Source organism: Columba livia, chromosome 4 (assembly GCF_036013475.1).
Source record: "Columba livia isolate bColLiv1 breed racing homer chromosome 4, bColLiv1.pat.W.v2, whole genome shotgun sequence".
Classification (NCBI taxonomy): Eukaryota; Metazoa; Chordata; class Aves; order Columbiformes; family Columbidae; genus Columba; species Columba livia.
Window position 1 is genome coordinate 77,391,150 of NC_088605.1, and position 27,611 is coordinate 77,418,760.

At 52.1% G+C, this 27,611-nt stretch overlaps 2 protein-coding genes and 1 long non-coding RNA gene across 3 annotated transcripts; all 3 read left to right on the forward strand.

Annotated features, from left to right (window-relative positions):
* Nucleotides 1-98: 98 nt before the first annotated feature.
* Nucleotides 99-11,797, forward strand: LOC135579411 (SWI/SNF-related matrix-associated actin-dependent regulator of chromatin subfamily A containing DEAD/H box 1-like). Its single transcript, XM_065062422.1, has 15 exons — nt 99-194; nt 1,826-1,916; nt 2,676-2,775; nt 3,706-3,765; nt 3,963-4,038; nt 4,477-4,612; nt 5,218-5,355; nt 6,617-6,712; nt 7,375-7,492; nt 7,666-7,787; nt 8,850-9,038; nt 9,498-9,616; nt 10,007-10,189; nt 10,822-10,931; nt 11,241-11,797. The coding sequence occupies exons 2-15, from the start codon at nt 1,914-1,916 to the stop codon at nt 11,300-11,302; spliced, it is 1,512 nt and encodes a 503-aa protein (XP_064918494.1). The 5' UTR covers nt 99-194; nt 1,826-1,913; the 3' UTR covers nt 11,303-11,797.
* A 468-nt stretch (nt 11,798-12,265) lies between these two features.
* LOC135579418 (uncharacterized) lies at nt 12,266-14,295 on the forward strand. Its single transcript, XR_010472474.1, has 2 exons — nt 12,266-12,509; nt 14,094-14,295. It is a non-coding gene; the product is annotated as an uncharacterized LOC135579418 (long non-coding RNA).
* A 1,119-nt stretch (nt 14,296-15,414) lies between these two features.
* Nucleotides 15,415-27,592, forward strand: LOC102087317 (SWI/SNF-related matrix-associated actin-dependent regulator of chromatin subfamily A containing DEAD/H box 1). Its single transcript, XM_065062957.1, has 15 exons — nt 15,415-15,551; nt 17,224-17,314; nt 18,074-18,173; nt 19,104-19,163; nt 19,361-19,436; nt 19,875-20,010; nt 20,616-20,753; nt 22,014-22,109; nt 22,772-22,889; nt 23,063-23,184; nt 24,247-24,435; nt 25,296-25,414; nt 25,802-25,984; nt 26,617-26,726; nt 27,036-27,592. The coding sequence occupies exons 1-15, from the start codon at nt 15,415-15,417 to the stop codon at nt 27,095-27,097; spliced, it is 1,737 nt and encodes a 578-aa protein (XP_064919029.1). The 3' UTR covers nt 27,098-27,592.
* Nucleotides 27,593-27,611: the final 19 nt, after the last annotated feature.

Genomic DNA, 27,611 nt, shown 5'->3' on the forward strand with positions numbered 1-27,611 from the left:
GGCCCCGCCCCTCACACCTGCGCTGGCCCCGCCCCGCCCAGGTGCGCTGCATTTCCGGCCCGCCCCGCGCAGGCGCCGCCTCTTCTTCCGGCAGAGCCGCGGCGGCTCCGCTCCAGGCGGACGCTGGTAACGGACCGGGCGCTCCGGGGGAACCAGCGAGCGGGACGCGGCGCTGCAGCCCCGGCCCGGGGGCGGTGAGCTTGGGCTGAGCTGGAACCGGGGACGGGGCTCGCGGGAACCGGGGCTGCGGCCCTGCCGGGACCGCTGCCGGCCCGGGAGTCCCGGCCCCGGTGTCCGCCGCTTCCCGGGCGGCCGGGGCCGGAGGGTTCCGCTCCCCCGAGCTCCCGGAGCCCCGAGTCCGGCCTCCCCGGCCCCGTCCCGGCGGGCAGGAGCAGCAGCAGCAGCAGCGCTGGAACCGAGCCGGGAGCTGCCGGAGCTCCGGAGCTCAAGTCCCGCGTTCCCCCGCGGCTGCTGCCGGGCCGGGCTGGCGGGGACACCCCGGGAAGGCTGGAGCCCCCGGCGGCCCCGGGGCTGCCCCGGCACCGTCTGCCCGGACCCGCCGCGCAGCTCGGGGCCCCCGAACACCGACCGGGAAGGGGAAGGGAAGGGACGTCTCGGCTCTCGCAGCCCTTCGGGCCCTGCCCCGAGGGGGCTGCACCCGCCCCGGACACACCGGGGGGCTCCGGGCTGAGCCCCCAACAAAACCGGCCAAATGAGCCGCGTTTCAAGCCCCCAAAACACAGGGCTTGGTGTCTGCCCCATCAGTGGCCACATGAGCCTCGTTGGAATCACAGGAACAGGGGACTGAGTCTCCTCCTCCAGCCCCAGAACTGCCCCAGCAACACGGGCTCCAGCCCTTCCACACACAGCACTTTGTGTCCAGCCCTTCACAGGCCACATGAGCCTGCTTGTCAGCCACAGGCACGTGAACCAGCCTCTGTGACCCACAGCCACCACTTAGTCTCTGTTTGTGACCCCCCAATTCACGACTTAGTCTCTGTTTGTGAGCCCCCAATTCCCGACTTAGTCTCTGTTTGTGAGCCCCCAATTCACGACTTAGTCTCTGTTTGTGAGCCCCCCAATTCATGACTTAGTCTCTGTGACCCAGATTCACAACTTAGTCTCTGTTTGTGAGCCCCCTCAATTCCCGACTTAGTCTCTGTTTGTGAGCCCCCACAATTCCTGACTTAGTCTCTGTTTGTGAGCCCCCCCAATTCACAACTTAGTCTCTGTTTGTGACCCCAGTTCACTATTTCCTCTCTGTTTGTGACCCCCACAATGCACGACTTAGTCTCTGGTTTGTGAGCCCCACAATTCATAATTTTAGTCTCTGTTTGGGACCCAAATTCACGACTTAGTCTCTTTTTTGTGAGCCCCCCAATTCACAGCTTAGTCTCTGTCCCTGAGCCCTCCCTCTGGCCAAACGCACCCGCTGTCCAGCCCCACCTGCAGGACTCGGGCTCTGTTCCTCCCCACGGGCAGGACGGGCTCTCCCTTCGCTGGAGGTGCCGGGGCACAGCTCAGCCTCCCCCCGGGCGCTGAGCCCCAACCCACCCGCCTCGGGCTCTGCTTCCCAGCCGGGCTGAGCCCCCAGCAGCCCCAGCCGCTCTCAGGCCCTGGAGACGTGGGACTGGGGCTCTGAGCCCCCAGCCCGGCCCGGGGAGCCCGGCTTTGGGCTGCCCCACCCCTCGCCTCTGCCCCTGCACCCCCACGGAGCTCCTGTCCCTCGGCAGCCCCCGCAGCTCCTTCTCCATCTCACAGCCCAGCTGCGGAGCCCCCGAAGCACCCCAACAGCCCCAGCACATTAGGCTTGATTTCTTAACAGTTTGGAGCTGAAGCCGTATCAGAAGATTGGTTTGAACTGGTTGGCGCTGCTGCATAAACACGGGTTGAATGGCATATTGGCTGATGAAATGGTAAGTGCCAAATGAATTATTTAAGAACCATTAAAAGCTTTGCAAAAATAACTTCATTAAATTCTTTCATTTTCCAGAAACCCCAAGCAGGTTCTAAGTCATTTGTTTCAGGTGATATAAGTAATTAGTATTGCAAACAGTTTCTCCACGTGTTGAGAAGCTGCAGTTTCTGCCACCCCAGGTTACCCTCAAACCGTTCATTTTAACAGCTCCTTGCCCACAAATCTAACTCATACTACTTGCCCAGCATTTAGTTGCAGTGAGCCCCTGTCTTCTACATTTCCCCATCAGTTTCAAAGGCCGTGAGTGAGTGGATGGGTTTTTAAATCCGTGGTGTGGAAAACACAAAAGTGAGTGTTGGTGGGAAAGAAATCTGATTTTCCTATTAAATTCCCCTTTGGAAATAGCTGCGAAATGCTTTGTACAATTGGCTCAAATGGAAAGAAACAGTTAGTTTGCAGGTAACCGTTGGTCTGCAGCACCGTCTGGTTTGGGTCGGTAAAGTTTTGAAGATTTAAGGGGTGAATTTGAACTAAAACGAAAATCTTTATAAATGGGAAAGATGAATCCCTGATGCTCCAATGTGGAGCTGAAGAGATGCTTGAGTTTTATTGTGACTGAGCTTGTCTTGTGCAAAACAGTGTGGTTACACGGAACGAGTTTATAATCTTCACTCCACCATCCTCATCTTACGAGCACAAAACATGAGTATGTTCCACAGATGGTAAATTTTATTTAAATGGCTTTGTTTTCTCTTAGGGCTTAGGAAAAACAATTCAAGCTATTGCGTTCCTAGCTTATCTCTACCAAGAGGGCCATAAGGGTCCCCATTTGATAGTTGTGCCGGTTTCAACATTAGGTAAGTTAAATGCTTCAAAATGATTTGTTTGTTTAAAAAACTGCTCATGGCCGGACTGTGAAACAGATAATTTTGTGAAAGAAAACTTGATTTTCTTATGGTGATCTTCAGCGCCTCAAGTCATTGGGATTGGAATGCAAAGCACACTGAGGGCGCGCTTGTGCTGAATCAATCACACCTGACATGGACTTGGTTTTTAATATGCTGCACAGACAGTAAAGTACTTGTTACATTTGGCGTGTTTATCAAAGTCTTTTTCCTGACTGCATATTGGCTGAAATTCCCAGTCTTCAGGCTGTGCTGGGCATTGGGTTTCACGGCATTTGAGACGTTCCGTGGGGTTTTTGCCCCTTTGCTGCACAGAAGGCGTCAGAGCAGATCCAAATCCTACAACGATGGGGTTTTGCTGTCTTTTCCTTGTGTGTTCTGCTTGTTCAATGGCCTCGGTTGAATGCGAGAAGAATATGGTGCAACAAAATGTGTCAGCGAAGCCTGTGAGTTGAGTAGAAACTGGGTTTTTGTGGAGTTAAATTGACCTTTGTGGAGTGATTAGAGAAAGGAGAAAGCAGCAAGTTGGATTTGGACAGAAAATGCTGCTTTTAATGTAAAATACTTATTGAGGCTTCAAAAATTTCTCTGGACACATGAGAAGAGCTTCACGTTGTTGGATGCCCGTTTGAAGTTGCCGTTTGCAGCGTGCTTTTGAAATCCAACAGAACCCGTCTTGTTAATAGCTCTCAAAAAGGCACGTTAATTAAAAGCTGAGGGGTGCGTAAAGGTGTAAGTGGAGTTCCTTAAACTTCAGGAGCATTTAGAGGGATTTGCTTAAGAATCAGATGTTTGGTTTAATCCTGAGATGCGTCTGAAAGTATGTAAGACATACTAAAGCATAAATGACTTGTTTTTCTCTGTCTTAATGATGCCTTCCAGATAACTGGATAAGAGAAATTCACCTGTGGTGTCCTGAGCTCAACATCCTTATTTACTATGGTGAGGAACACGATTTAGAAATGAACCTAATAATACAATTGCTCGGATGGTCAGCCTGAGAAAACATAATTGCTTATGTTTAAATACGCATCTCTTGCTGACTGCGTTTCTGTGGACGGTCTTAATTTTCATAGGTATATATTATAAAGGTATATATATAAGTACTTGTGCTCATTGCGTGCGCTGTTCTTCCACAGGATCCCAAGAAGATCGGAAACATCTCAGGGTGGACATTCACAACAAAGCCGTGGATTTCAATGTGATTGTAACTACGTAAGTGCAGAATTCGATAACCAGAGGGATGTGGTTGGCTTCCACTGACCTCTAGTGGCACAGAAACGCCAAGTCTGCATTTTGGTGAGGGGGGAAGGGAACGGGCTTTTGTCTTTAGGTGGCGATTAACTAGAATTTCGTTAATACTGTGGCAGATAGCACATCATAGACGCTTTAGACACCATTTGTCTCTCTATTAAGTAATAAATACTAATGAACACGTATTCCCTTGTAATAGATTTGCGCAGGTTTTTGGGAAGTCACGGAGAGCGCTGCCTCATGGAGTAAACTGTAATTATTTGCTAGGAGTGAACCGTGTTCTGGTTGCTTTGACATCGTGCCCCCCGTGTATTCTGTCCATATCTCTTTGCAGTTTTAGGGAATTTCATACCGTTGTGATAGCCGTGTGTTCATGGTGAACGTGTCTTGCTCTGTCAGATACAACTGTGCCATCAGCAGCTCAGACGACCGGGGGCTGTTTCGCAGGCTGAAGCTGAACTACGCAATTTTCGACGAAGGCCACATGCTGAAGAACATGAGCTCTGTGCGCTACCAGCACCTCATGACAATCAATGTAAGAGCTTCAATTATTGTTCAGTTTGGGGGAAACTCCCGTTTCTGCTGGTTTGCAGTGGTGGGCTGAGGCAGAACGGAGTCTGCACATCTGGAAAAGCTGGAGCACCGCTCTTTGTCTCATAACTGCGATTTTAGCACTGTGCTATTGGTACAGTAACTGTATGCTTATGATCACTTATTACAGCTTAGTTTTCAACATCATCTTTTCATCAAAAGCGCTTTTCAGAAGGCGATCTTTAAGAGGTTAAACTATGGCTTTTGCTTGTAATTCAAAACTTGTGCCTAAATTCTTCATAGCAGTAGAGAAGATACAACATGGGATGAACAATTGGCGTATAATTTAAAAAAACAGCCAAATAAGATCCCCCCAGCGCCAGGAAGGCTGTTCTTACATCTAGATTAGGCTTCTTGAATAACCTGGAGTTGGAGTGTTGACTTAAGCAGGAAATTATTCCACGAGATCAAAATTGATTTTAAGTTTCAATAGTTATGGTTTATCAGCTTGTTTTCTCGGTTCTCCAGAGCTGCGTTGTTTCGGCCAGTTTTCATTTTTAAGCCGTTTGACAAATGTTTCTCGCTTCTGTTTCCGCTTTGGACAAACAGGCAAAGAACCGCTTGCTGCTGACGGGGACTCCGGTGCAAAATAACCTGTTGGAGTTGATGTCCCTTTTGAATTTCGTCATGCCGCACATGTTCAGCAGCAGCACGAGCGAAATCCGAAGGATGTTCTCTTCAAAAGCAGTAAGGATTATATAAGTTCTTCCTGAAAATAGCTTTTGTTTTTTTGCTAGAACGCTGCTGTTGCTGCGTAACTTGTGTTTTATTGGTATCTTGGGGAAATGGGTGATGCAGTTATGAAAAACTAGAAAATGAAACGATGAAATAAGCCATTTAGAGTGAGAATGTGTCAGAACAAAGTATCTCAGAACACGAATGGTCCTCTTAGATCCCAGAGTGTCAGGGGTTGGAGGGCCCTGGAAAGCTCATCCAGTGCAATCCCCCCATGGAGCAGGAACACCCAGATGAGGTTACACGGGAAGGTGTCCAGGCGGGTTGGAATGTCTGCACAGAAGGAGACTCCACAACCACACTGGGCAGCCTGGGCCAGGCTCTGCCACCCTCACCATCAGGAAGTTTCTTCTCACATTTAAGTGGAACCTCTTGTGTTCCAGTTTGCACCCATTGTCCCTTGTCCTGTCACTGGTTGTCACCAGAAGAGCCTGGCTCCATCCTCCTGACACTCCCCCTTTCCATACTGATCCCCATGAATGAGTCCCCCCTCAGTCTCCTCTTGTCCAGCTCCAGAGCCCCAGCTCCCTCAGCCTTTCCTCACACGGGAGATGCTCCACTCCCTGCAGCATCTTGGTGGCTGCGCTGGACTCTCTCCAGCAGTTCCCTGTCCTGCTGGAACTGAGGGGCCACAGCTGGACACAATATTCCAGGTGTGGTCTCCCCAGGGCAGAGCAGAGGGGCAGGAGAACCTCTCTGACCTACTGACCACCCCCTTCTAACCCACCCCAGGTACCATTGGCTTCCTGGCCACAAGGGCCCAGTGCTGGCTCATGGTCACCCTGCTGTCCCCAGGACCCCCAGGTCCCTTTCCCCTACGCTGCTCTCTAATAGCTCATTCCCCAACTTACACTGGAACCTGGGGTTGTTCCTGCCCAGATTCAAGACTCTACACTCGCACCTGTTATATTTCATTACCTTTTTCCCTGCCCACCTCTCCAGCCTGTCCAGGTCTCTGATGGCAGCACAGCTTCCAGTGTCACCACTGCTCCCGGCTCGGTGTCACCAGCAAACTTGCTGACAGTCACTCTGTTCCCTCGTCCAAATCATTGATGAATATATTGAACAGTCCCGGCCCCAGCACTGCCCCCTGAGGCACTGCGCTGGGTCTGTCTGTTCTGGCTGGGTGTTTCATCGGGTTGTAACAGTGAAGATAGTGTTGTTACAGCTGCAAACTCACACTGTGACTGAATCCTTGCAATATTTTCCTTAGAAGAGTGCGGAAGAACAAAGCATATATGAAAAGGAGAGGATCGCACATGCAAAGCAGATAATAAAACCATTCATCTTGAGAAGAGTAAAAGATGAGGTAATGTTGCATCTTTAAAATGCTGGGTTCCTATTCTCAAAAACCTGATGATCTTGGAGACTCAGAGTAGGATTTCAGATCAGATTTTGTCAGGGCTGGTTTTAGCTCTTTATCCAGGGAGAGCAAGAAACTTTTAGCAGTTTCCAAGTGAAAACGTGAACCTGCTGCATCTTTGATGCTTATTATTTGCTGGCTATTTACAATGAGGCATTTTAGGTAAGAAAGATGACTGGAAGCTGATTCGGTGCTGTCTAAGTGCTGAGAAGTGAGAAATCCTCCGCATTAATGACCAAAAGACTTATGACTTTATAATAACCGTGTTTTATCTTAACAAAGTTAACTGAAAGGTGGTGAGTATGTGTTTGTGCGTGGGTATGACTAGAAATGGGTGTTGTAAGTTATTTTGCCGTCATCAAAATGTTTCTTTTTTCTTCCAAAATCCAAACCCTGTTTAAATTCTTGTATTTAGAATCGCATATGTAAAGGAAAGGGAAAACTCAGTAGTTACCTGAGTAGTAGTTTGCATCCTGCTGAGTCGGTGAAGCTGCAGCCAGTGGAAGGAGTTGGGAACAGAGCAGCTTGAAAGCAGCTTCTGAGCGAGTGCAGAATCCCGACTGTTTCCTGCAGTACAGTTTTCACCTGCTGTGTTTTTATTTTGCCAGGTCCTGAAACAACTACCTCCCAAAAAAGACCTCATCGAACTATGTGCCATGTCTGAGAAGCAGGAGCAGCTCTACTGTGATCTCTTAAACAAGCTCAAGAAGACTTTCAACAGCAACGGTGTGTGAGGTTCTCGTTGCCTTTCTTCACGCCCACTCGTCTGTCGGACGCGATCGCAAAGCTCTCGCTTTGTCCAAGTGTCTAACGCTCGTTAACTGACCCGATCTTCTCTATGATCCTTTTTTTCCTGTCAGTTCAGGTACTGAGTGAACTGTCAAATTCTTTGTTTACAGAGAAAAACTCTGATATGGGAAATGTGATGATGCAACTTAGAAAAATGGCAAATCACCCTCTGCTGCATCGGCAGCATTACACGAGCGACAAGCTCCGGACAATGGCCACGCTGATGCTCAAGGTGAGGCGAGGAGATGCAGAAGCAATGCTTAATTTCTCAGGATTTTTAATGCAACTTGAATAGATGTTCCTTATTTTCATCATTCAGTCCTCTGGTGCGCAGTGTCTCTGCCGAACTGCATCCATTGCTGCTGCTTTGTATTTCTCTGCGTCTGTCCAGGGGTCTAATCGAGCTCTGTATGTATTTAGCACAGATTTTTGTATGGGCTGTTAGAATGGAGACAACGGCTGCGGGACTGCGGTCGTTTCCGTTCTCTGCCCTCTACCCCAAAATTCAAAAGCAAAGTGCATATGGAAAAAGATCTTGAGTGGGCAGTTGATTCATAGTTTCTGAGCAGCGAGAAATACAGGCTGTGCAGAACTGAAACAGGGAAGATACAAGTACTGAGGGCTGGTTTTTTGGAACTTGGCTGGGGTTCGTGCCTGTGGAGTTTGGGGAAGATTGTCGCTTTTCTCTCAAGTATTAAAGCGCTCTGCGAAAGCTGCCCCTGGCTTCCAGTTCCTTTCGCTTTGTTTTGAAACAAAGCCAGCCGAGGTTGGGGAGAACGGAAGAAGCGACTGGTTGGTTTGCGGAGGATTTCTGTCCCAGGTTTATTCCGCCTGGTCCCGTCGTGCTCTCCAGATGTGGCTTTTCTTTTCCTCTTTCCTCCCCGCATGACGTCCCCTGCCCACCCTACATCTTGGGCTGGGCGTCCCGTGTCTTCCACCGTCGGTGCAAGGATCGGGCCTCCCTTTTAGGGAATGTGTCTGCGGGGGAAGAGGTCTGCTACGGGCCTCAAAGGTCACAGGGCTCGCTGGGATCTGCGTAACGGCCGTGGGGGCTGAGCCCATATTATAACTCTTAGTTTTTGGCAGGAAAAGCTCAGTGACACATGATCCTCTGCTACAGAGCTGGGCTTGCAGAGCTCGTCTCTCTTTGGCTCGCGTGAGCCACGCTCTGGCATTTGTCCGTGTCTCGTCGTGCTGCTTTGTTCCCCCAGGCAGTTGGGATGTCTATGGTGGGTCGGTTTGGGCTTTTTCTTGTCTGCCTGGTGAGAATTGTGCATTGCGTTACTTCTCGCAGGAACCCACCCATTGCGACGCCAACCCCGACCTTATCTTGGAAGACATGACAGTCATGACGGATTTTGAGCTGCACCTGCTTTGCAAGCAATATCCTCACATCAGCGACTACAAGTTGGGCATGGATCAGATCTTGGATTCGGGGAAGTTCAGGGCGCTGGAGCGCATCCTGTCCGACTTCAAAGAGAAGGTGGGTGCTGCAGGCGGCCAAAACTCCTTTTCCTGCCCATCTAAAGGGTGGCTCTGAACAGCTGCTTAAATTAACACCTGCCGGTTGTATGTGCAACCGGGTTGTGGAGTGTTACAACGTGACTTAGCGCATGGGCAGCATTGCAAACAATATTGGAGCTCTGGATGTGCGGTCCTGCCCACACACGGCACTTCAGAGGCAGCTGCAATCAGCTTTCCCGTTTCTCCACGGTTCAGAATATTCACCCCGCGTTAGCGCTGCTCTCTGGGTGTACAGAGGGCTGCCTTCACTTTGGCAGCTCATCCGCCTCTTCTTGGCGGTTGAATAAGACCGGTACACCAGAAAAAGTCGGAATGAAGTCAAAGTGAAACGATGTGGTCCCACCAGTGAAGTCTTTGTGTAGTTCGTTATCCGTAATTTACGTGTTGTAAGCCTGTTGTGTTGCTTTGTCGTTTCCAGGGGGACAGAGTTGTGTTGTTCAGCCAGTTTACCATGATGCTGGATATCTTGGAAGTTTTCCTCAAACACTGGCAGCATAGATACATTAGATTGGATGGAAAAACACAGATTTCTGATCGGTACGTGACTTGTTTTGCTGCAGACGAGAGGAAACAATACACGTGTGCATGGAGGGGAGGACGTGACTTAAAGCCCTTTGCTGTCCAGTGTGTAGAGCTGTGTGGTCACTGGGGAAGGGGTTTAACGTTGGATTTCGGGTTTGTTTGGTGTCCTTCAGTCCTCCCCCATCCGCCAGCTCGCTCTTTGTGTTCTATGGTCACCCCAAATCTTTCTCCGTGCTTCGCTATGGGTCCGTCTCTGTTTCTCTGGTCGCTGCCGAGGACCATTGGTACCATTTTTCCTTCTGCAGAACAGCTGGAGCTCTGAGCTGCTTTGCGACGCCTCCATCCTCCCTTTCGAAAGATCATCCTCCTCCTCCTGAATCTGTGTTCAACCCTTGTGTTCCGCAGGATACGTCTCATAGACCAGTTCAACACAGATATGGGTATATTTGTATTCCTCCTGTCAACCAAAGCCGGGGGCTTGGGAATCAATCTGACCTCAGCAAACGTCGTCATTCTTCACGACATCGACTGCAACCCGTACAACGATAAGCAAGCAGAAGACCGATGCCACAGAGTAGGTCAGACAAGGTAGGGCTTTTTAGTTACGGCGCTTGGCTTTTCTGGGAGGCAAGCTCTCAAAAGAGACTCAAAAGCCAAGGTTTGATCATTAAATATTCCTTTTGGAAGCAGAGACTTTTGCCACCCAGCTCCGGTCTTTGCGGGTCATTGTAATTGTCTCAGCAGGTGTTGCTGCCAGAACAAACCTCATTCACGGTCTCCTCCTTTTTCCCGGTTCTCTCAGATTCTCTGTAGTTCTCGCATTTCTGGTGCTGGGAACCGTTTCAAGGCAGATCCGGAGTGTCTGGGGCCGCTTGGCAAAGCTCTTTGTTCCCTTCGGGAGGTTTCTGAGCTCCAAAGCGCCGCCCTGTGGTAAAAGCTGAAGCCAGGGGCTGTTCTCGAGGTGTCTGGCAGAACCAGCCGATAGGATCTAACTGATAACCGGTATTTCAGCCGAGGGGGATGCTGTTAACGGAGTTTCTGTGACCGGACAGGCCTTGCGCTGGCTGGAGAACATGGAGAAAACAAGTTTTGTGGCAGCACAGCAAAGCGAGAAGGAAGCGGTGTCGCCCTTTTGCCAAGGCAGAGCGTCCTGCCCGTGTGTGCTGAGCCAGAGGAACTGCAAAAACACGGATTTATCCTGTTTGGGGTTTATTTTTCAGAGAAGTAAAAGTGATAAAGCTGATCAGTAAGGGGACTATTGAGGAATCCATGCTCAAAATCAGCCAGCAGAAGCTGAAGTTGGAACAAGACATGACTGCGGCAGATTCAGGTGAGTCTCCCGCACATCGTTGTGTGAACCAAGGTTGCTGCAGTGTGTTACTCTGCAAACACCCAGGGGGCTGGATGCAGATAACCCTTTCGTTTCTTTGCTGGGATTCGCCTTTTCGGTTTGTTTCGTATTTTGGTTTCGCGTGGAATAATAAACTAGAAAGGAGCTTTGGTGCTGATGGTCGTTTGGTTTGTGCGCTCCAAGCCTGGCCCACGAACCAAGGACAAACCCGTGCGCGGAGAGGGTTCGGTACAGTTTTGGGCACGTGGATTTTGTCTGTTCCTATGGAATGTTGTTTTTATTCCCCAGGAGAAGAAGGAACCATCCCAGCAGATATCGCCACACTCCTCAAAGCTTCCTTAGGTCTCTGAAATGTAACTGCGTTGTGGAATTGGAGGAAGAAAGGTGACGTTGTACCCCGAGGACTCTTCTCTTACTTGCCACCATGAGCTTTATGGACAGTTATAACTTTTTGTAGTTCCTTTGATTGTATTCCTCATGGCATTGGATATTTTTAACACCGGCAGCATTCTTTTGATGCTAAAACACGAACAGCCCAGATGTGCCAACATGGGGTGCTGAAAAAATGCTATTTTACAGATCACTTTTCCAAATGGGGACCTAAGTACTATTTGTTTTAACAAATCTGCTACTGCTGGAGATTTGTCAGTATTTTTGTAATTATTTCTACCTCCAAATATAGATATATATAAACCGTCTGTTTCACTGGATTACTTGTGTAGATTTTTTTATATGTGCCTTATTTGACAATGCTTGAGTCCGGTTCCGCTTGTTTTCGGTTCATTTGATGTACCGTACCCGTTTTGTATCAACTTGTTTGAATAAAATTCCACAGGTTAACCAAATACTTTCATGTCGTCGTAATTTGGGGCTGGTGACCACTCGCATGTTGGGGATCCAACGAGCTGAAACGTTCCGTTCCAACTGACGTGGCCTCAGCCAGCAGTGCTTGATTGTCAGTGTCGCATTACCCTCTAATCACAGCTGCGTTAGGGCGTTGATTTTAAAACCGGAATTGCGGCCACATGGAAGTTTTCGTCCAGGGTGCGTGTACTGGAAATCCGTGGCTGTGCCGCCAAACGTGCGCGGCTGAGATGGGAGGAGCTGCCCGCAGCCCCGGGAAACCCGTTTGCTAAAGAAAATGCGGCCGAATCGTCCAAAAACACAAGTTCACCCTCCCCGGGCCCGGCCCCGCTGTCCCTGCGGTGCCGCCGAACGGACACGAGATGGCGCTGCGCTCTGCAGGGCCGCGCGGTGTCCGCCAGGCGGCGCCATCCCGGGTGCGGGGGGGGCGGGACCGAGTGAGAGGGGGCGGGACCGAGTGAGAGGGGCGGAACCGAGATCGGAGGGGGCGTGGCCAACCCGCTCGGCCGCGCCCCGAGCGCAGCTGAGCCCGCCGCGGGGACGCGGTGGCCGGTTCTCATTGGGTCGGTGCTGGTGCCGCGTTTGTTCGGTGCGTTCCCCTGTGTGTCTGGTTGGTGTTGGTGCCTCGGTTGTTTCACGGCAGCGCAGCCGAGCCCGCAGCGAGGACGTGCTGGACACGGACGGGGCGTGAAGGTGCGTGGGGCCGGGGGGCGGCTGAGCCTGGGGGGAGGGGACACCCCCGGTTGGGGGGCGGCTGCTGAGCCTGAACTCGTCCCCTCTCTCCGCAGGAGCTGCAGGTGCCTGCGGGCAGGTCCCGGACAGAGGCAGCGGCGGGCAAGGGTTAAAACCTACAATGGCCTCAATAAAGGGGTGGTGGAAAGTGGCCGCATGTCGCCGTGGTCCTTACGGGTCCCTCTCGTCCCCAGCCCGGGGCGGGGGGGTCAGGCCGAGCCGTGCCCTGAGCTCCCCCGGCCCATCCCACACCAGCGACTGTTCCCAGACACCTTGCCCCCCCCTCCCCGATGCGGGGACCCGGGTTCTCGCCGCCAGGTGAATGGGACACGGGAAGGTGTCACCGGTACCGGGGGCTGCGGTGCCGCCCACTGCGCTCTGCAGTGCCGCGCTGTGTCCGCCAGGCGGCGCCACTGTGCGGGAGAGAGGGGCGGGGCCGAGAGGGGCGGGGCCGAGAGGGGCGGGGGGCCGAGAGGGGCGGGGGGCCGAGAGGGGCGGGGGGCCGAGAGGGGCGGGGCCGAGAGGGGCGGGGGGCCGAGAGGGGCGGGGCCAAGCCGCGCCCGGACGCGCCCCGCCAGCGCAGCTGAGCCCGCGGTCACGTGACGGGGCGGCCCCCGAGGCTTCAAAAGCTCCCCCGGGCCGGCGGGGGGCGCCGCTCCGGCGGGCGCACGCGCAGAGGCGGGAGCGGGGCCGGCAGGAGCGGGTGCCGGTGCGGGCTCTGCCGGGCCCGGGGCAGCTGCTGCCGGGGGAGCTGGCTTCCACTCGGCGGGGCCGCGGGGCGGCTCTGGGCCCTGCGCGGAGCCGGGCTCGGACCGGAGCCCCTTTGGTCCCGACGGCCCCGAGGCGGCGAGGACGTGCCCGGTGAGTGTCCCGGGGGCTCGGGGAGCGGGTCTGTGCTCGGGGCTTCGCCCCTCGTCCTGCTGCAGGCCGGGGAGGGCGGTCCCGTCCCCGGCAGGGCTCCCCCGGGGCTGGAGGCTGCTGGGGGTGCAGGGGGGGCCCCGCGGTTCTGAGCCGGGGCCGGGCCGGGCTGGGGGGGGTTGGGGTGTTGGCGCTGGGGGGTCCGGCCAGAGCCGCTGGCCCCGCTGGGCTGGTGGGGCCGGGGGGTTTGGCCGCGGGGGTTTCTGCTCCGGCTCGGCCTGGGGGGCCGCGGTGTGTCCCCGTTTGTGGGGTTCTGCACCCGTTCTGTCCTTAGGGGGGCTGTGCTTTGGGGGTCTGCACCTTTGGTTTTTGGTTTGTGCCTCTTTTGTTGCTGGATTGTGCACCCATTGTGTCTGGGTTTCTGCACCTGTTGTGTTGGAGTTGGTTCAGCTGTTGCTTTCTGGTTTCTGCACCTGTTGGTTTTGTTGCCCCCATATTAGTTGGTGTGCGCAGCTGTTCTATTGGGAGTGACCCCTTTTTATTGGGCTTGTGCCTGTGCCTCTGTTGTTGGGTGTGTACCCCACTTTATTTGGTGTGCACCGTTTATTATTCCCTTTGTGTTTGTGCCTTTTGTGTTTCACATGAAGTTGAGTTCTGGTTCCAGTTTCTCTCTCTGGTTTCTTTCAGCTCCAGCTCCAGCCTGTGCAGCTTCAAGCCTGTTTGCGGTTCCAGCTCCTCTGCAGCTGCTTCTGGTTCCAGTTGTTCTGCAGCTCCAGCTCGTTGTGCTTGTTCCACTGAGCTTGGCCTTGGGCCAGATTGTAAATCAATCACTGTCACAAGTTGCCTATGAATATGACACATGAATAAATATGAACCAATTAGCTAATAACCAGTCCAGTGGTTGAACAGTCCAAGTCGAACACCTGAAACGGCCTGGTGCATGCCAGCGTCCGAGCGTTTGGGGGCCAGGGCATCCGGACCCCCCCCTCCGGAGGGGATCCCCCTGCCTGGCCCCCCCCTACTCCTCCCCAACCTCCCACTTGTGCCCACCCCCCTCCCTGGCCCCCCCCCCCCCCCCCAACCTCCCACTTGTGCCCACCCCCCTCCCTGGCCCCCCCCTACTCCTCCCCAACCTCCCACTTGTGCCCACCCCCCTCCCTGGCCCCCCCTACTCCCCCCCAGCCTCCCACTTGTGCCCACCCCCCTCCCTGGCCCCCCCCTACTCCTCCCCAACCCCCCACTTGTGCCCACCCCCCTCCCCCTGCCCAGCGCCCCACCAGCCCCTGCCCAAGGGGCCAACCCGGCCCCTGGGTTTGAGCCCAGGAACAGCGACTGGGTCTCTGTTCCTGAGCCCAAAGCCCAGGCCTCGGCCCCAGGAGCCCCTTTCCCAGCCCCGAGAACGCAGCTCAGGCTCCGTTCTCAGGGCTGGGAAATGCCCGGGTGCCTCGGGGCTGCTGAACCCCAGCACCGGGCCTCGGGGCTCCAGTTGCACAAGCACCCGCGGACCCCACAGCCCCAGCGAACCCAACCCCGCGTGTGGTGTCGGGAGCCCCGGCGGTGTCGGGCGGTGCTTGAGAACTGGCTGGGGGGACCCGCGGAGCGGGCCCGGCCCCGTGTGGCCGCGGGCGGCTCGGGCGGGGACGGGGGGCGCCGGGCTCCGGCCCTCCGGGCTTTATTCCCCCCCGGCGCCCCGAGCCCCGCGGCTGCGGCTGCTGCTCCGCGGAGCCGCCCGGGCACCGGCTGCCCTTGCCCACCCGCCTCACCCTCCGCCCCGAGAGCCCCCGGGGCCGCGGCCCCTTCCCCGCTGCCCGGCCCCGCGCTCCCAGCCCCGACCCCCGGCGCGGCCGCGCCCGGGCCGAGCTCCCCGCACCTCACCTGGGCCCCGCCGGGAGAGCCCGGACCGGCCGCTGCCGCCCCCGCACGCACCGAGAAACCGGAACCGACGCCGCCGCGCGCCTTAAATACCCCAGGCCCCGCCCCTCACACCTGCGCTGGGCCCGCCCCGCGCATGCGCCACGAGGCCCCGCCCCTCACACCTGCGCTGGCCCCGCCCCGCCCAGGTGCGCTGCATTTCCGGCCCGCCCCGCGCAGGCGCCGCCTCTTCTTCCGGCAGAGCCGCGGCGGCTCCGCTCCAGGCGGACGCTGGTAACGGACCGGGCGCTCCGGGGGAACCAGCGAGCGGGACGCGGCGCTGCAGCCCCGGCCCGGGGGCGGTGAGCTTGGGCTGAGCTGGAACCGGGGACGGGGCTCGCGGGAACCGGGGCTGCGGCCCTGCCGGGACCGCTGCCGGCCCGGGAGTCCCGGCCCCGGTGTCCGCCGCTTCCCGGGCGGCCGGGGCCGGAGGGTTCCGCTCCCCCGAGCTCCCGGAGCCCCGAGTCCGGCCTCCCCGGCCCCGTCCCGGCGGGCAGGAGCAGCAGCAGCAGCGCTGGAACCGAGCCGGGAGCTGCCGGAGCCCCGGAGCTCAAGTCCCGCGTTCCCCCGCGGCTGCTGCCGGGCCGGGCTGGCGGGGACACCCCGGGAAGGCTGGAGCCCCCGGCGGCCCCGGGGCTGCCCCGGCACCGTCTGCCCGGACCCGCCGCGCAGCTCGGGGCCCCCGAACACCGACCGGGGAAGGGAAGGGAAGGGAAGGGACGTCTGGACTCTCACAGCCCTTCGGGCCCTGCCCCGAGGGGGCTGCACCCGCCCCGGACACACCCGGGGGGCTCCGGGCTGAGCCCCCAACAAAACCGGCCAAATGAGCCGCGTTTCAAGCCCCCAAAACACAGGGCTTGGTGTCTGCCCCATCAGTGGCCACATGAGCCTCGTTGGAACCACAGGAACAGGGGACTGAGTCTCCTCCTCCAGCCCCAGAACTGCCCCAGCAACACGGGCTCCAGCCCTTCCACACACAGCACTTTGTGTCCAGCCCTTCACAGGCCACATGAGCCTGCTTGTCAGCCACAGGCACGTGAACCAGCCTCTCTGACCCACAGCCTAAGTCTCTGTTTGTGAGCCCCCCCAATTCACGACTTAGTCTCTGCTTTAATCAACACCACAATACACAGCTCTGTGACCCAGATTCAGGACTTAGTGTCTGGTTTGTAAGCCTACCCAATTCACGACTTAGTCTCTGGTTTCTGGGCCCCACATTCGATAACTTAGTCTCTTTTTTGTGAGCCCCCCCCAATTCCTGACTTATTCTCTGTGACCCAGATTCATGACTTAGTCTCTGTGCACCCAGTTCACAACTTAGTTTCTGTTTGTGAGCTCTCCAGTTCCTGACTTAGTCTCTTTTTGGTGAGCCCTCAATGCACAACTTAATGTCTGCACCCCAGATTCATGACTTAGTCTCTGTGATCCAAATAAGGACTTAGTCTCTTTGTGAGTCCCCCAATTCACAGCTTAGTCTCTGTCCCTGAGCCCTCCCTCTGGCCAAACGCACCCGCTGTCCAGCCCCACCTGCAGGACTCGGGCTCTGTTCCTCCCCAGGGGCAGGACGGGCTCTCCCTTCGCTGGAGGTGCCGGGGCACAGCTCAGCCTCCCCCCGGGCGCTGAGCCCCAACCCACCCGCCTCGGGCTCTGCTTCCCAGCCGGGCTGAGCCCCCAGCAGCCCCAGCCGCTCTCAGGCCCTGGAGACGTGGGACTGGGGCTCTGAGCCCCCAGCCCGGCCCGGGGAGCCCGGCTTTGGGCTGCCCCACCCCTCGCCTCTGCCCCTGCACCCCCACGGAGCTCCTGTCCCTCGGCAGCCCCCGCAGCTCCTTCTCCATCTCACAGCCCAGCTGCGGAGCCTCCGAAGCACCCCAACAGCCCCAGCACATTAGGCTTGATTTCTTAACAGTTTGGAGCTGAAGCCGTATCAGAAGATTGGTTTGAACTGGTTGGCGCTGCTGCATAAACACGGGTTGAATGGCATATTGGCTGATGAAATGGTAAGTGCCAAATGAATTATTTAAGAACCATTAAAAGCTTTGCAAAAATAACTTCATTAAATTCTTTCATTTTCCAGAAACCCCAAGCAGGTTCTAAGTCATTTGTTTCAGGTGATATAAGTAATTAGTGTTGCAAACAGTTTCTCCACGTGTTGAGAAGCTGCAGTTTCTGCCACCCCAGGTTACCCTCAAACCGTTCATTTTAACAGCTCCTTGCCCACAAATCTAACTCATACTACTTGCCCAGCATTTAGTTGCAGTGAGCCCCTGTCTTCTACATTTCCCCATCAGTTTCAAAGGCCGTGAGTGAGTGGATGGGTTTTTAAATCCGTGGTATGGAAAACACAAAAGTGAGTGTTGGTGGGAAAGAAATCTGATTTTCCTATTAAATTCCCCTTTGGAAATAGCTGCGAAATCCTTTGTACAATTGGCTCAAATGGAAGGAAACAGTTAGTTTGCAGGTAACCGTTGGTCTGCAGCACCGTCTGGTTTGGGTCGGTAAAGTTTTGAAGATTTAAGGGGTGAATTTGAACTAAAACGAAAATCTTTATAAATGGGAAAGATGAATCCCTGATGCTCCAATGTGGAGCTGAAGAGATGCTTGAGTTTCATTGTGACTGAGCTTGTCTTGTGCAAAACAGTGTGGTTACACGGAACGAGTTTATAATCTTCACTCCACCATCCTTATCTTATGAGCACAAAACATGAGTATGTTCCACAGATGGTAAATTTTATTTAAATGGCTTTGTTTTCTCTTAGGGCTTAGGAAAAACAATTCAAGCTATTGCGTTCCTAGCTTATCTCTACCAAGAGGGCCATAAGGGTCCCCATTTGATAGTTGTGCCGGTTTCAACATTAGGTAAGTTAAATGCTTCAAAATGATTTGTTTGTTTAAAAAACTGCTCATGGCCGGACTGTGAAACAGATAATTTTGTGAAAGAAAACTTGATTTTCTTATGGTGATCTTCAGCGCCTCAAGTCATTGGGATTGGAATGCAAAGCACACTGAAGGCGCGCTTGTGCTGAATCAATCACACCTGACATGGACTTGGTTTTTAATATGCTGCACAGACAGTAAAGTACTTGTTACATTTGGCGTGTTTATCAAAGTCTTTTTCCTGACTGCATATTGGCTGAAATTCCCAGTCTTCAGGCTGTGCTGGGCATTGGGTTTCACGGCATTTGAGACGTTCCGTGGGGTTTTTGCCCCTTTGCTGCACAGAATGCGTCAGAGCAGATCCAAATCCTACAACGATGGGGTTTTGCTGTCTTTTCCTTGTGTGTTCTGCTTGTTCAATGGCCTCGGTTGAATGCGAGAAGAATATGGTGCAACAAAATGTGTCAACGAAGCCCGTGAGTTGAGTAGAAACTGGGTTTTTGTGGAGTTAAATTGACCTTTGTGGAGTGATTCGAGAAAGGAGAAAGCAGCAAGTTGGATTTGGACAGAAAATGCTGCTTTTAATGTAAAATACTTATTGAGGCTTCAAAAATTTCTCTGAACACATGAGAAGAGCTTCACGTTGTTGGATGCCCGTTTGAAGTTGCCGTTTGCAGCGTGCTTTTGAAATCCAACAGAACCCGTCTTGTTAATAGCTCTCAAAAAGGCACGTTAATTAAAAGCTGAGGGGTGCGTAAAGGTGTAAGTGGAGTTCCTTAAACTTCAGGAGCATTTAGAGGGATTTGCTTAAGAATCAGATGTTTGGTTTAATCCTGAGATGCGTCTGAAAGTATGTAAGACATACTAAAGCATAAATGACTTGTTTTTCTCTATCTTAATGATGCCTTCCAGATAACTGGATAAGAGAAATTCACCTGTGGTGTCCTGAGCTCAACATCCTTATTTACTATGGTGAGGAACACGATTTAGAAATGAACCTAATAATACAATTGCTCGGATGGTCAGCCTGAGAAAACATAATTGCTTATGTTTAAATACGCATCTCTTGCTGACTGCGTTTCTGTGGACGGTCTTAATTTTCATAGGTATATATTATAAAGGTATATATATAAGTACTTGTGCTCATTGCGTGCGCTGTTCTTCCACAGGATCCCAAGAAGATCGGAAACATCTCAGGGTGGACATTCACAACAAAGCCGTGGATTTCAATGTGATTGTAACTACGTAAGTGCAGAATTCGATAACCAGAGGGATGTGGTTGGCTTCCACTGACCTCTAGTGGCACAGAAACGCCAAGTCTGCATTTTGGTGAGGTGGGAAGGGAACGGGCTTTTGTCTTTAGGTGGCGATTAACTAGAATTTCGTTAATACTGTGGCAGATAGCACATCATAGACGCTTTAGACACCATTTGTCTCTCTATTAAGTAATAAATACTAATGAACACGTATTCCCTTGTAATAGATTTGCGCAGGTTTTTGGGAAGTCACGGAGAGCGCTGCCTCATGGAGTAAACTGTAATTATTTGCTAGGAGTGAACCGTGTTCTGGTTGCTTTGACATCGTGCCCCCCGTGTATTCTGTCCATATCTCTTTGCAGTTTTAGGGAATTTCATACCGTTGTGATAGCCGTGTGTTCATGGTGAACGTGTCTTGCTCTGTCAGATACAACTGTGCCATCAGCAGCTCAGACGACCGGGGGCTGTTTCGCAGGCTGAAGCTGAACTACGCAATTTTCGACGAAGGCCACATGCTGAAGAACATGAGCTCTGTGCGCTACCAGCACCTCATGACAATCAATGTAAGAGCTTCAATTATTGTTCAGTTTGGGGGAAACTCCCGTTTCTGCTGGTTTGCAGTGGTGGGCTGAGGCAGAACGGAGTCTGCACATCTGGAAAAGCTGGAGCACCGCTCTTTGTCTCATAACTGCGATTTTAGCACTGTGCTATTGGTACAGTAACTGTATGCTTATGATCACTTATTACAGCTTAGTTTTCAACATCATCTTTTCATCAAAAGCGCTTTTCAGAAGGCGATCTTTAAGAGGTTAAACTATGGCTTTTGCTTGTAATTCAAAACTTGTGCCTAAATTCTTCATAGCAGTAGAGAAGATACAACATGGGATGAACAATTGGCGTATAATTTAAAAAAACAGCCAAATAAGATCCCCCCAGCGCCAGGAAGGCTGTTCTTACATCTAGATTAGGCTTCTTGAATAACCTGGAGTTGGAGTGTTGACTTAAGCAGGAAATTATTCCACGAGATCAAAATTGATTTTAAGTTTCAATAGTTATGGTTTATCAGCTTGTTTTCTCGGTTCTCCAGAGCTGCGTTGTTTCGGCCAGTTTTCATTTTTAAGCCGTTTGACAAATGTTTCTCGCTTCTGTTTCCGCTTTGGACAAACAGGCAAAGAACCGCTTGCTGCTGACGGGGACTCCGGTGCAAAATAACCTGTTGGAGTTGATGTCCCTTTTGAATTTCGTCATGCCGCACATGTTCAGCAGCAGCACGAGCGAAATCCGAAGGATGTTCTCTTCAAAAGCAGTAAGGATTATATAAGTTCTTCCTGAAAATAGCTTTTGTTTTTTTGCTAGAACGCTGCTGTTGCTGCGTAACTTGTGTTTTATTGGTATCTTGGGGAAATGGGTGATGCAGTTATGAAAAACTAGAAAATGAAACGATGAAATAAGCCATTTAGAGTGAGAATGTGTCAGAACAAAGTATCTCAGAACACGAATGGTCCTCTTAGATCCCAGAGTGTCAGGGGTTGGAGGGCCCTGGAAAGCTCATCCAGTGCAATCCCCCCATGGAGCAGGAACACCCAGATGAGGTTACACGGGAAGGTGTCCAGGCGGGTTGGAATGTCTGCACAGAAGGAGACTCCACAACCCCACTGGGCAGCCTGGGCCAGGCTCTGCCACCCTCACCATCAGGAAGTTTCTTCTCACATTTAAGTGGAACCTCTTGTGTTCCAGTTTGCACCCATTGTCCCTTGTCCTGTCACTGGTTGTCACCAGAAGAGCCTGGCTCCATCCTCCTGACACTCCCCCTTTCCATATTGATCCCCAGGAATGAGTCCCCCCTCAGTGTCCTCTTGTCCAGCTCCAGAGCCCCAGCTCCCTCAGCCTTTCCTCACACGGGAGATGCTCCACTCCCTGCAGCATCTTGGTGGCTGCGCTGGACTCTCTCCAGCAGTTCCCTGTCCTGCTGGAACTGAGGGGCCACATCTGGACACAATATTCCAGGTGTGGTCTCCCCAGGGCAGAGCAGAGGGGCAGGAGAACCTCTCTGACCTACTGACCACCCCCTTCTAACCCACCCCAGGTACCATTGGCTTCCTGGCCACAAGGGCCCAGTGCTGGCTCATGGTCACCCTGCTGTCCCCAGGACCCCCAGGTCCCTTTCCCCTACGCTGCTCTCTAATAGCTCATTCCCCAACTTACACTGGAACCTGGGGTTGTTCCTGCCCACATTCAAGACTCTACACTCGCACCTGTTATATTTCATTACCTTTTTCCCTGCCCACCTCTCCAGCCTGTCCAGGTCTCTGATGGCAGCACAGCTTCCAGTGTCACCACTGCTCCCGGCTCGGTGTCACCAGCAAACTTGCTGACAGTCACTCTGTTCCCTCGTCCAAATCACTGATGAATATATTGAACAGGACCGGCCCCAGCACTGCCCCTGAGGCACTGCGCTGGCTCTGTCTGTTCTGGCTGGGTGTTTCATCGGGTTGTAACAGTGAAGATAGTGTTGTTACAGCTGCAAACTCACACTGTGACTGAATCCTTGCAATATTTTCCTTAGAAGAGTGCTGAAGAACAAAGCATATATGAAAAGGAGAGGATCGCACATGCAAAGCAGATAATAAAACCATTCATCTTGAGAAGAGTAAAAGATGAGGTAATGTTGCATCTTTAAAATGCTGGGTTCCTATTCTCAAAAACCTGATGATCTTGGAGACTCAGAGTAGGATTTCAGATCAGATTTTGTCAGGGCTGGTTTTAGCTCTTTATCCAGGGAGAGCAAGAAACTTTTAGCAGTTTTCAAGTGAAAACGTGAACCTGCTGCAGCTTTGATGCTTATTATTTGCTGGCTATTTACAATGAGGCATTTTAGGTAAGAAAGATGACTGGAAGATGATTCGGTGCTGTCTAAGTGCTGAGAAGTGAGAAATCCTCCGCATTAATGACCAAAAGACTTATGACTTTATAATAACCGTGTTTTATCTTAACAAAGTTAACTGAAAGGTGGTGAGTATGTGTTTGTGCGTGGGTATGACTAGAAATGGGTGTTGTAAGTTATTTTGCCGTCATCAAAACGTTTCTTTTTTCTTCCAAAATCCAAACCCTGTTTAAATTCTTGTATCTAGAATCGCATATGTAAAGGAAAGGGAAAACTCAGTAGTTACCTGAGTAGTAGTTTGCATCCTGCTGAGTCGGTGAAGCTGCAGCCAGTGGAAGGAGTTGGGAACAGAGCAGCTTGAAAGCAGCTTCTGAGCGAGTGCAGAATCCCGACTGTTTCCTGCAGTACAGTTTTCACCTGCTGTGTTTTTATTTTGCCAGGTCCTGAAACAACTACCTCCCAAAAAAGACCTCATCGAATTATGTGCCATGTCTGAGAAGCAGGAGCAGCTCTACTGTGATCTCTTAAACAAGCTCAAGAAGACTTTCAACAGCAACGGTGTGTGAGGTTCTCGTTGCCTTTCTTCACGCCCACTCGTCTGTCGGACGCGATCACAAAGCTCTCGCTTTGTCCAAGTGTCTAACGCTCGTTAACTGACCCGATCTTCTCTGTGATCCTTTTTTTCCTGTCAGTTCAGGTACTGAGTGAACTGTCAAATTCTTTGTTTACAGAGAAAAACTCTGATATGGGAAATGTGATGATGCAACTTAGAAAAATGGCAAATCACCCTCTGCTGCATCGGCAGCATTACACGAGCGACAAGCTCCGGACAATGGCCACGCTGATGCTCAAGGTGAGGCGAGGAGATGCAGAAGCAATGCTTAATTTCTCAGGATTTTTAATGCAACTTGAATAGATGTTCCTTATTTCCATCATTCAGTCCTCTGGTGCGCAGTGTCTCTGCCGAACTGCATCCATTGCTGCTGCTTTGTATTTCTCTGCGTCTGTCCAGGGGTCTAATCGAGCTCTGTATGTATTTAGCACAGATTTTTGTATGGGCTGTTAGAATGGAGACAACGGCTGCGGGACTGCGGTCGTTTCCGTTCTCTGCCCTCTACCCCAAAATTCAGAAGCAAAGTGCATATGGAAAAAGATCTTGAGTGGGCAGTTGATTCATAGTTTCTGAGCAGCGAGAAATACAGGCCGTGCAGAACTGAAACAGGGAAGATGCAAGTACTGAGGGCTGGTTTTTTGGAACTTGGCTGGGGTTCGTGCCTGTGGAGTTTGGGGAAGATTGTCGCTTTTCTCTCAAGTATTAAAGCGCTCTGCGAAAGCTGCCCCTGGCTTCCAGTTCCTTTCGCTTTGTTTTGAAACAAAGCCAGCCGAGGTTGGGGAGAACGGAAGAAGCGACTGGTTGGTTTGCGGAGGATTTCTGTCCCAGGTTTATTCCGCCTGGTCCCGTCGTGCTCTCCAGATGTGGCTTTTCTTTTCCTCTTTCCTCCCCGCATGACGTCCCCTGCCCACCCTACATCTTGGGCTGGGCGTCCCGTGTCTTCCACCGTCGGTGCAAGGATCGGGCCTCCCTTTTAGGGAATGTGTCTGCGGGGGAAGAGGTCTGCTAGGGGCCTCAAAGGTCATAGGGCTCGCTGGGATCTGCGTAACGGCCGTGGGGGCTGAGCCCATATTATAATTCTTAGTTTTTGGCAGGAAAAGCTCAGTGACGCATGATCCTCTGCTACAGAGCTGGGCTTGCAGAGCTCGTCTCTCTTTGGCTCGCGTGAGCCACGCTCTGGCATTTGTCCGTGTCTCGTCGTGCTGCTTTGTTCCCCCAGGCAGTTGGGATGTCTATGGTGGGTCGGTTTGGGCTTTTTCTTGTCTGCCTGGTGAGGATTGTGCATTGCGTTACTTCTCGCAGGAACCCACCCATTGCGACGCCAACCCCGACCTTATCTTGGAAGACATGACAGTCATGACGGATTTTGAGCTGCACCTGCTTTGCAAGCAATATCCTCACATCAGCGACTACAAGTTGGGCATGGATCAGATCTTGGATTCGGGGAAGTTCAGGGCGCTGGAGCGCATCCTGTCCGACTTCAAAGAGAAGGTGGGTGCTGCAGGCGGCCAAAACTCCTTTTCCTGCCCATCTAAAGGGTGGCTCTGAACAGCTGCTTAAATTAACACCTGCCGGTTGTATGTGCAACCCGGTTGTGGAGTGTTACAACGTGACTTAGCGCATGGGCAGCATTGCAAACAATATTGGAGCTCTGGATGTGCGGTCCTGCCCACACACGGCACTTCAGAGGCAGCTGCAATCAGCTTTCCCGTTTCTCCACGGTTCAGAATATTCACCCCGCGTTAGCGCTGCTCTCTGGGTGTACAGAGGGCTGCCTTCACTTTGGCAGCTCATCGGCCTCTTCTTGGCGGTTCAATAAGACCGGTACACCAGAATAATCGTGTGTTAGGCCGGCGTCAAGGTAAGAAGAGCTCACTGCTCTGAGTCGTAGGTTCAGACCGGCTTGTTTTCCAAGTGCGCACATACCATAATACTTCAGAGCATCCTGCGTTTGCACAAGCGTGGATTGTGCATCTGTTGGATTATTTCAGACGGAAGAGTGCTGCTGCTCTGTATTATATGGAATATAGTTTAGACGTAAGCTTTTAATGAAAATATGGTGTTGTTTCTAGATGGAGCAGGTCTGTCACGTGTGCATGTGACGTGTGATTTCCAGGCACCTAAGCACAAAGTGACTAAACAAACTAATGTGCTGACAAAAGGTGGATCGATGCAGCAGAAATACTGGTTACAGCGTCTTCACTGAACCCAGCCCTGGGTGATTCATCCCAGCTCAGCCTTTTAAGCTTGGAAAGAGTCGGAATGAAGTCAAAGTAAAGTGAAGTATTTGTGTAGTTCGTTATCCGTAATTTACATGTTGTAAGCCTGTTGTGTTGCTTTGTCGTTTCCAGGGGGACAGAGTTGTGTTGTTCAGCCAGTTTACCATGATGCTGGATATCTTGGAAGTTTTCCTCAAACACTGGCAGCATAGATACATTAGATTGGATGGAAAAACACAGATTTCTGATCGGTACGTGACTTGTTTTGCTGCAGACGAGAGGAAACAATACACGTGTGCATGGAGGGGAGGACGTGACTTAAAGCCCTTTGCTGTCCAGTGTGTAGAGCTGTGTGGTCACTGTGGAAGGGGTTTAACGTTGGATTTCGGGTTTGTTTGGCGTCCTTCAGTCCTCCCCCATCCGCCAGCTCGCTCTTTGTGTTCTATGGTCACCCCAAATCTTTCTCCGTGCTTCGCTATGGGTCCGTCTCTGTTTCTCTGGTCGCTGCCGAGGACCATTGGTACCATTTTTCCTTCTGCAGAACAGCTGGAGCTCTGAGCTGCTTTGCGACGCCTCCGTCCTCCCTTTCGAAAGATCCTCCTCCTCCTGAATCTGTGTTCAACCCTTGTGTTCCGCAGGATACGTCTCATAGACCAGTTCAACACAGATATGGGTATATTTGTATTCCTCCTGTCAACCAAAGCCGGGGGCTTGGGAATCAATCTGACCTCAGCAAACGTCGTCATTCTTCACGACATCGACTGCAACCCGTACAACGATAAGCAAGCAGAAGACCGATGCCACAGAGTAGGTCAGACAAGGTAGGGCTTTTTAGTTACGGCGCTTGGCTTTTCTGGGAGGCAAGCTCTCAAAAGAGACTCAAAAGCCAAGGTTTGATCATTAAATATTCCTTTTGGAAGCAGAGACTTTTGCCACCCAGCTCCGGTCTTTGCGGGTCATTGTAATTGTCTCAGCAGGTGTTGCTGCCAGAACAAACCTCGTTCACGGTCTCCTCCTTTTCCCCGGTTCTCTCAGATTCTCTGTAGTTCTCACATTTCTGGTGCTGGGAACCGTTTCAAGGCAGATCCGGAGTGTCTGGGGCCGCTTGGCAAAGCTCTTTGTTCCCTTCGGGAGGTTTCTGAGCTCCAAAGCGCCGCCCTGTGGTAAAAGCTGAAGCCAGGGGCTGTTCTCGAGGTGTCTGGCAGAACCAGCCGATAGGATCTAACTGATAACCGGTATTTCAGCCGAGGGGGATGCTGTTAACGGAGTTTCTGTGACCGGACAGGCCTTGCGCTGGCTGGAGAACATGGAGAAAACAAGTTTTGTGGCAGCACAGCAAAGCGAGAAGGAAGCGGTGTCGCCCTTTTGCCAAGGCAGAGCGTCCTGCCCGTGTGTGCTGAGCCAGAGGAACTGCAAAAACACGGATTTATCCTGTTTGGGGTTTATTTTTCAGAGAAGTAAAAGTGATAAAGCTGATCAGTAAGGGGACTATTGAGGAATCCATGCTCAAAATCAGCCAGCAGAAGCTGAAGTTGGAACAAGACATGACTGCGGCAGATTCAGGTGAGTCTCCCGCACATCGTTGTGTGAACCAAGGTTGCTGCAGTGTGTTACTCTGCAAACACCCAGGGGGCTGGATGCAGATAACCCTTTCGTTTCTTTGCTGGGATTCGCCTTTTCGGTTTGTTTCGTATTTTGGTTTCGCGTGGAATAATAAACTAGAAAGGAGCTTTGGTGCTGATGGTCGTTTGGTTTGTGCGCTCCAAGCCTGGCCCACGAACCAAGGACAAACCCGTGCGCGGAGAGGGTTCGGTACAGTTTTGGGCACGTGGATTTTGTCTGTTCCTATGGAATGTTGTTTTTATTCCCCAGGAGAAGAAGGAACCATCCCAGCAGATATCGCCACACTCCTCAAAGCTTCCTTAGGTCTCTGAAATGTAACTGCGTTGTGGAATTGGAGGAAGAAAGGTGACGTTGTACCCCGAGGACTCTTCTCTTACTTGCCACCATGAGCTTTATGGACAGTTATAACTTTTTGTAGTTCCTTTGATTGTATTCCTCATGGCATTGGATATTTTTAACACCGGTAGCATTCTTTTGATGCTAAAACACGAACAGCCCGGATGTGCCAACATGGGGTGCTGAAAAAATGCTATTTTACAGATCACTTTTCCAAATGGGGACCTAAGTACTATTTGTTTTAACAAATCTGCTACTGCTGGAGATTTGTCAGTATTTTTGTAATTATTTCTACCTCCAAATATAGATATATATAAACCGTCTGTTTCACTGGATTACTTGTGTAGATTTTTTTATATGTGCCTTATTTGACAATGCTTGAGTCCGGTTCGGCTTGTTTTCGGTTCATTTGATGTACCGTACCCGTTTTGTATCAACTTGTTTGAATAAAATTCCACAGGTTAACCAAATACTTTCATGTCGTCGTAA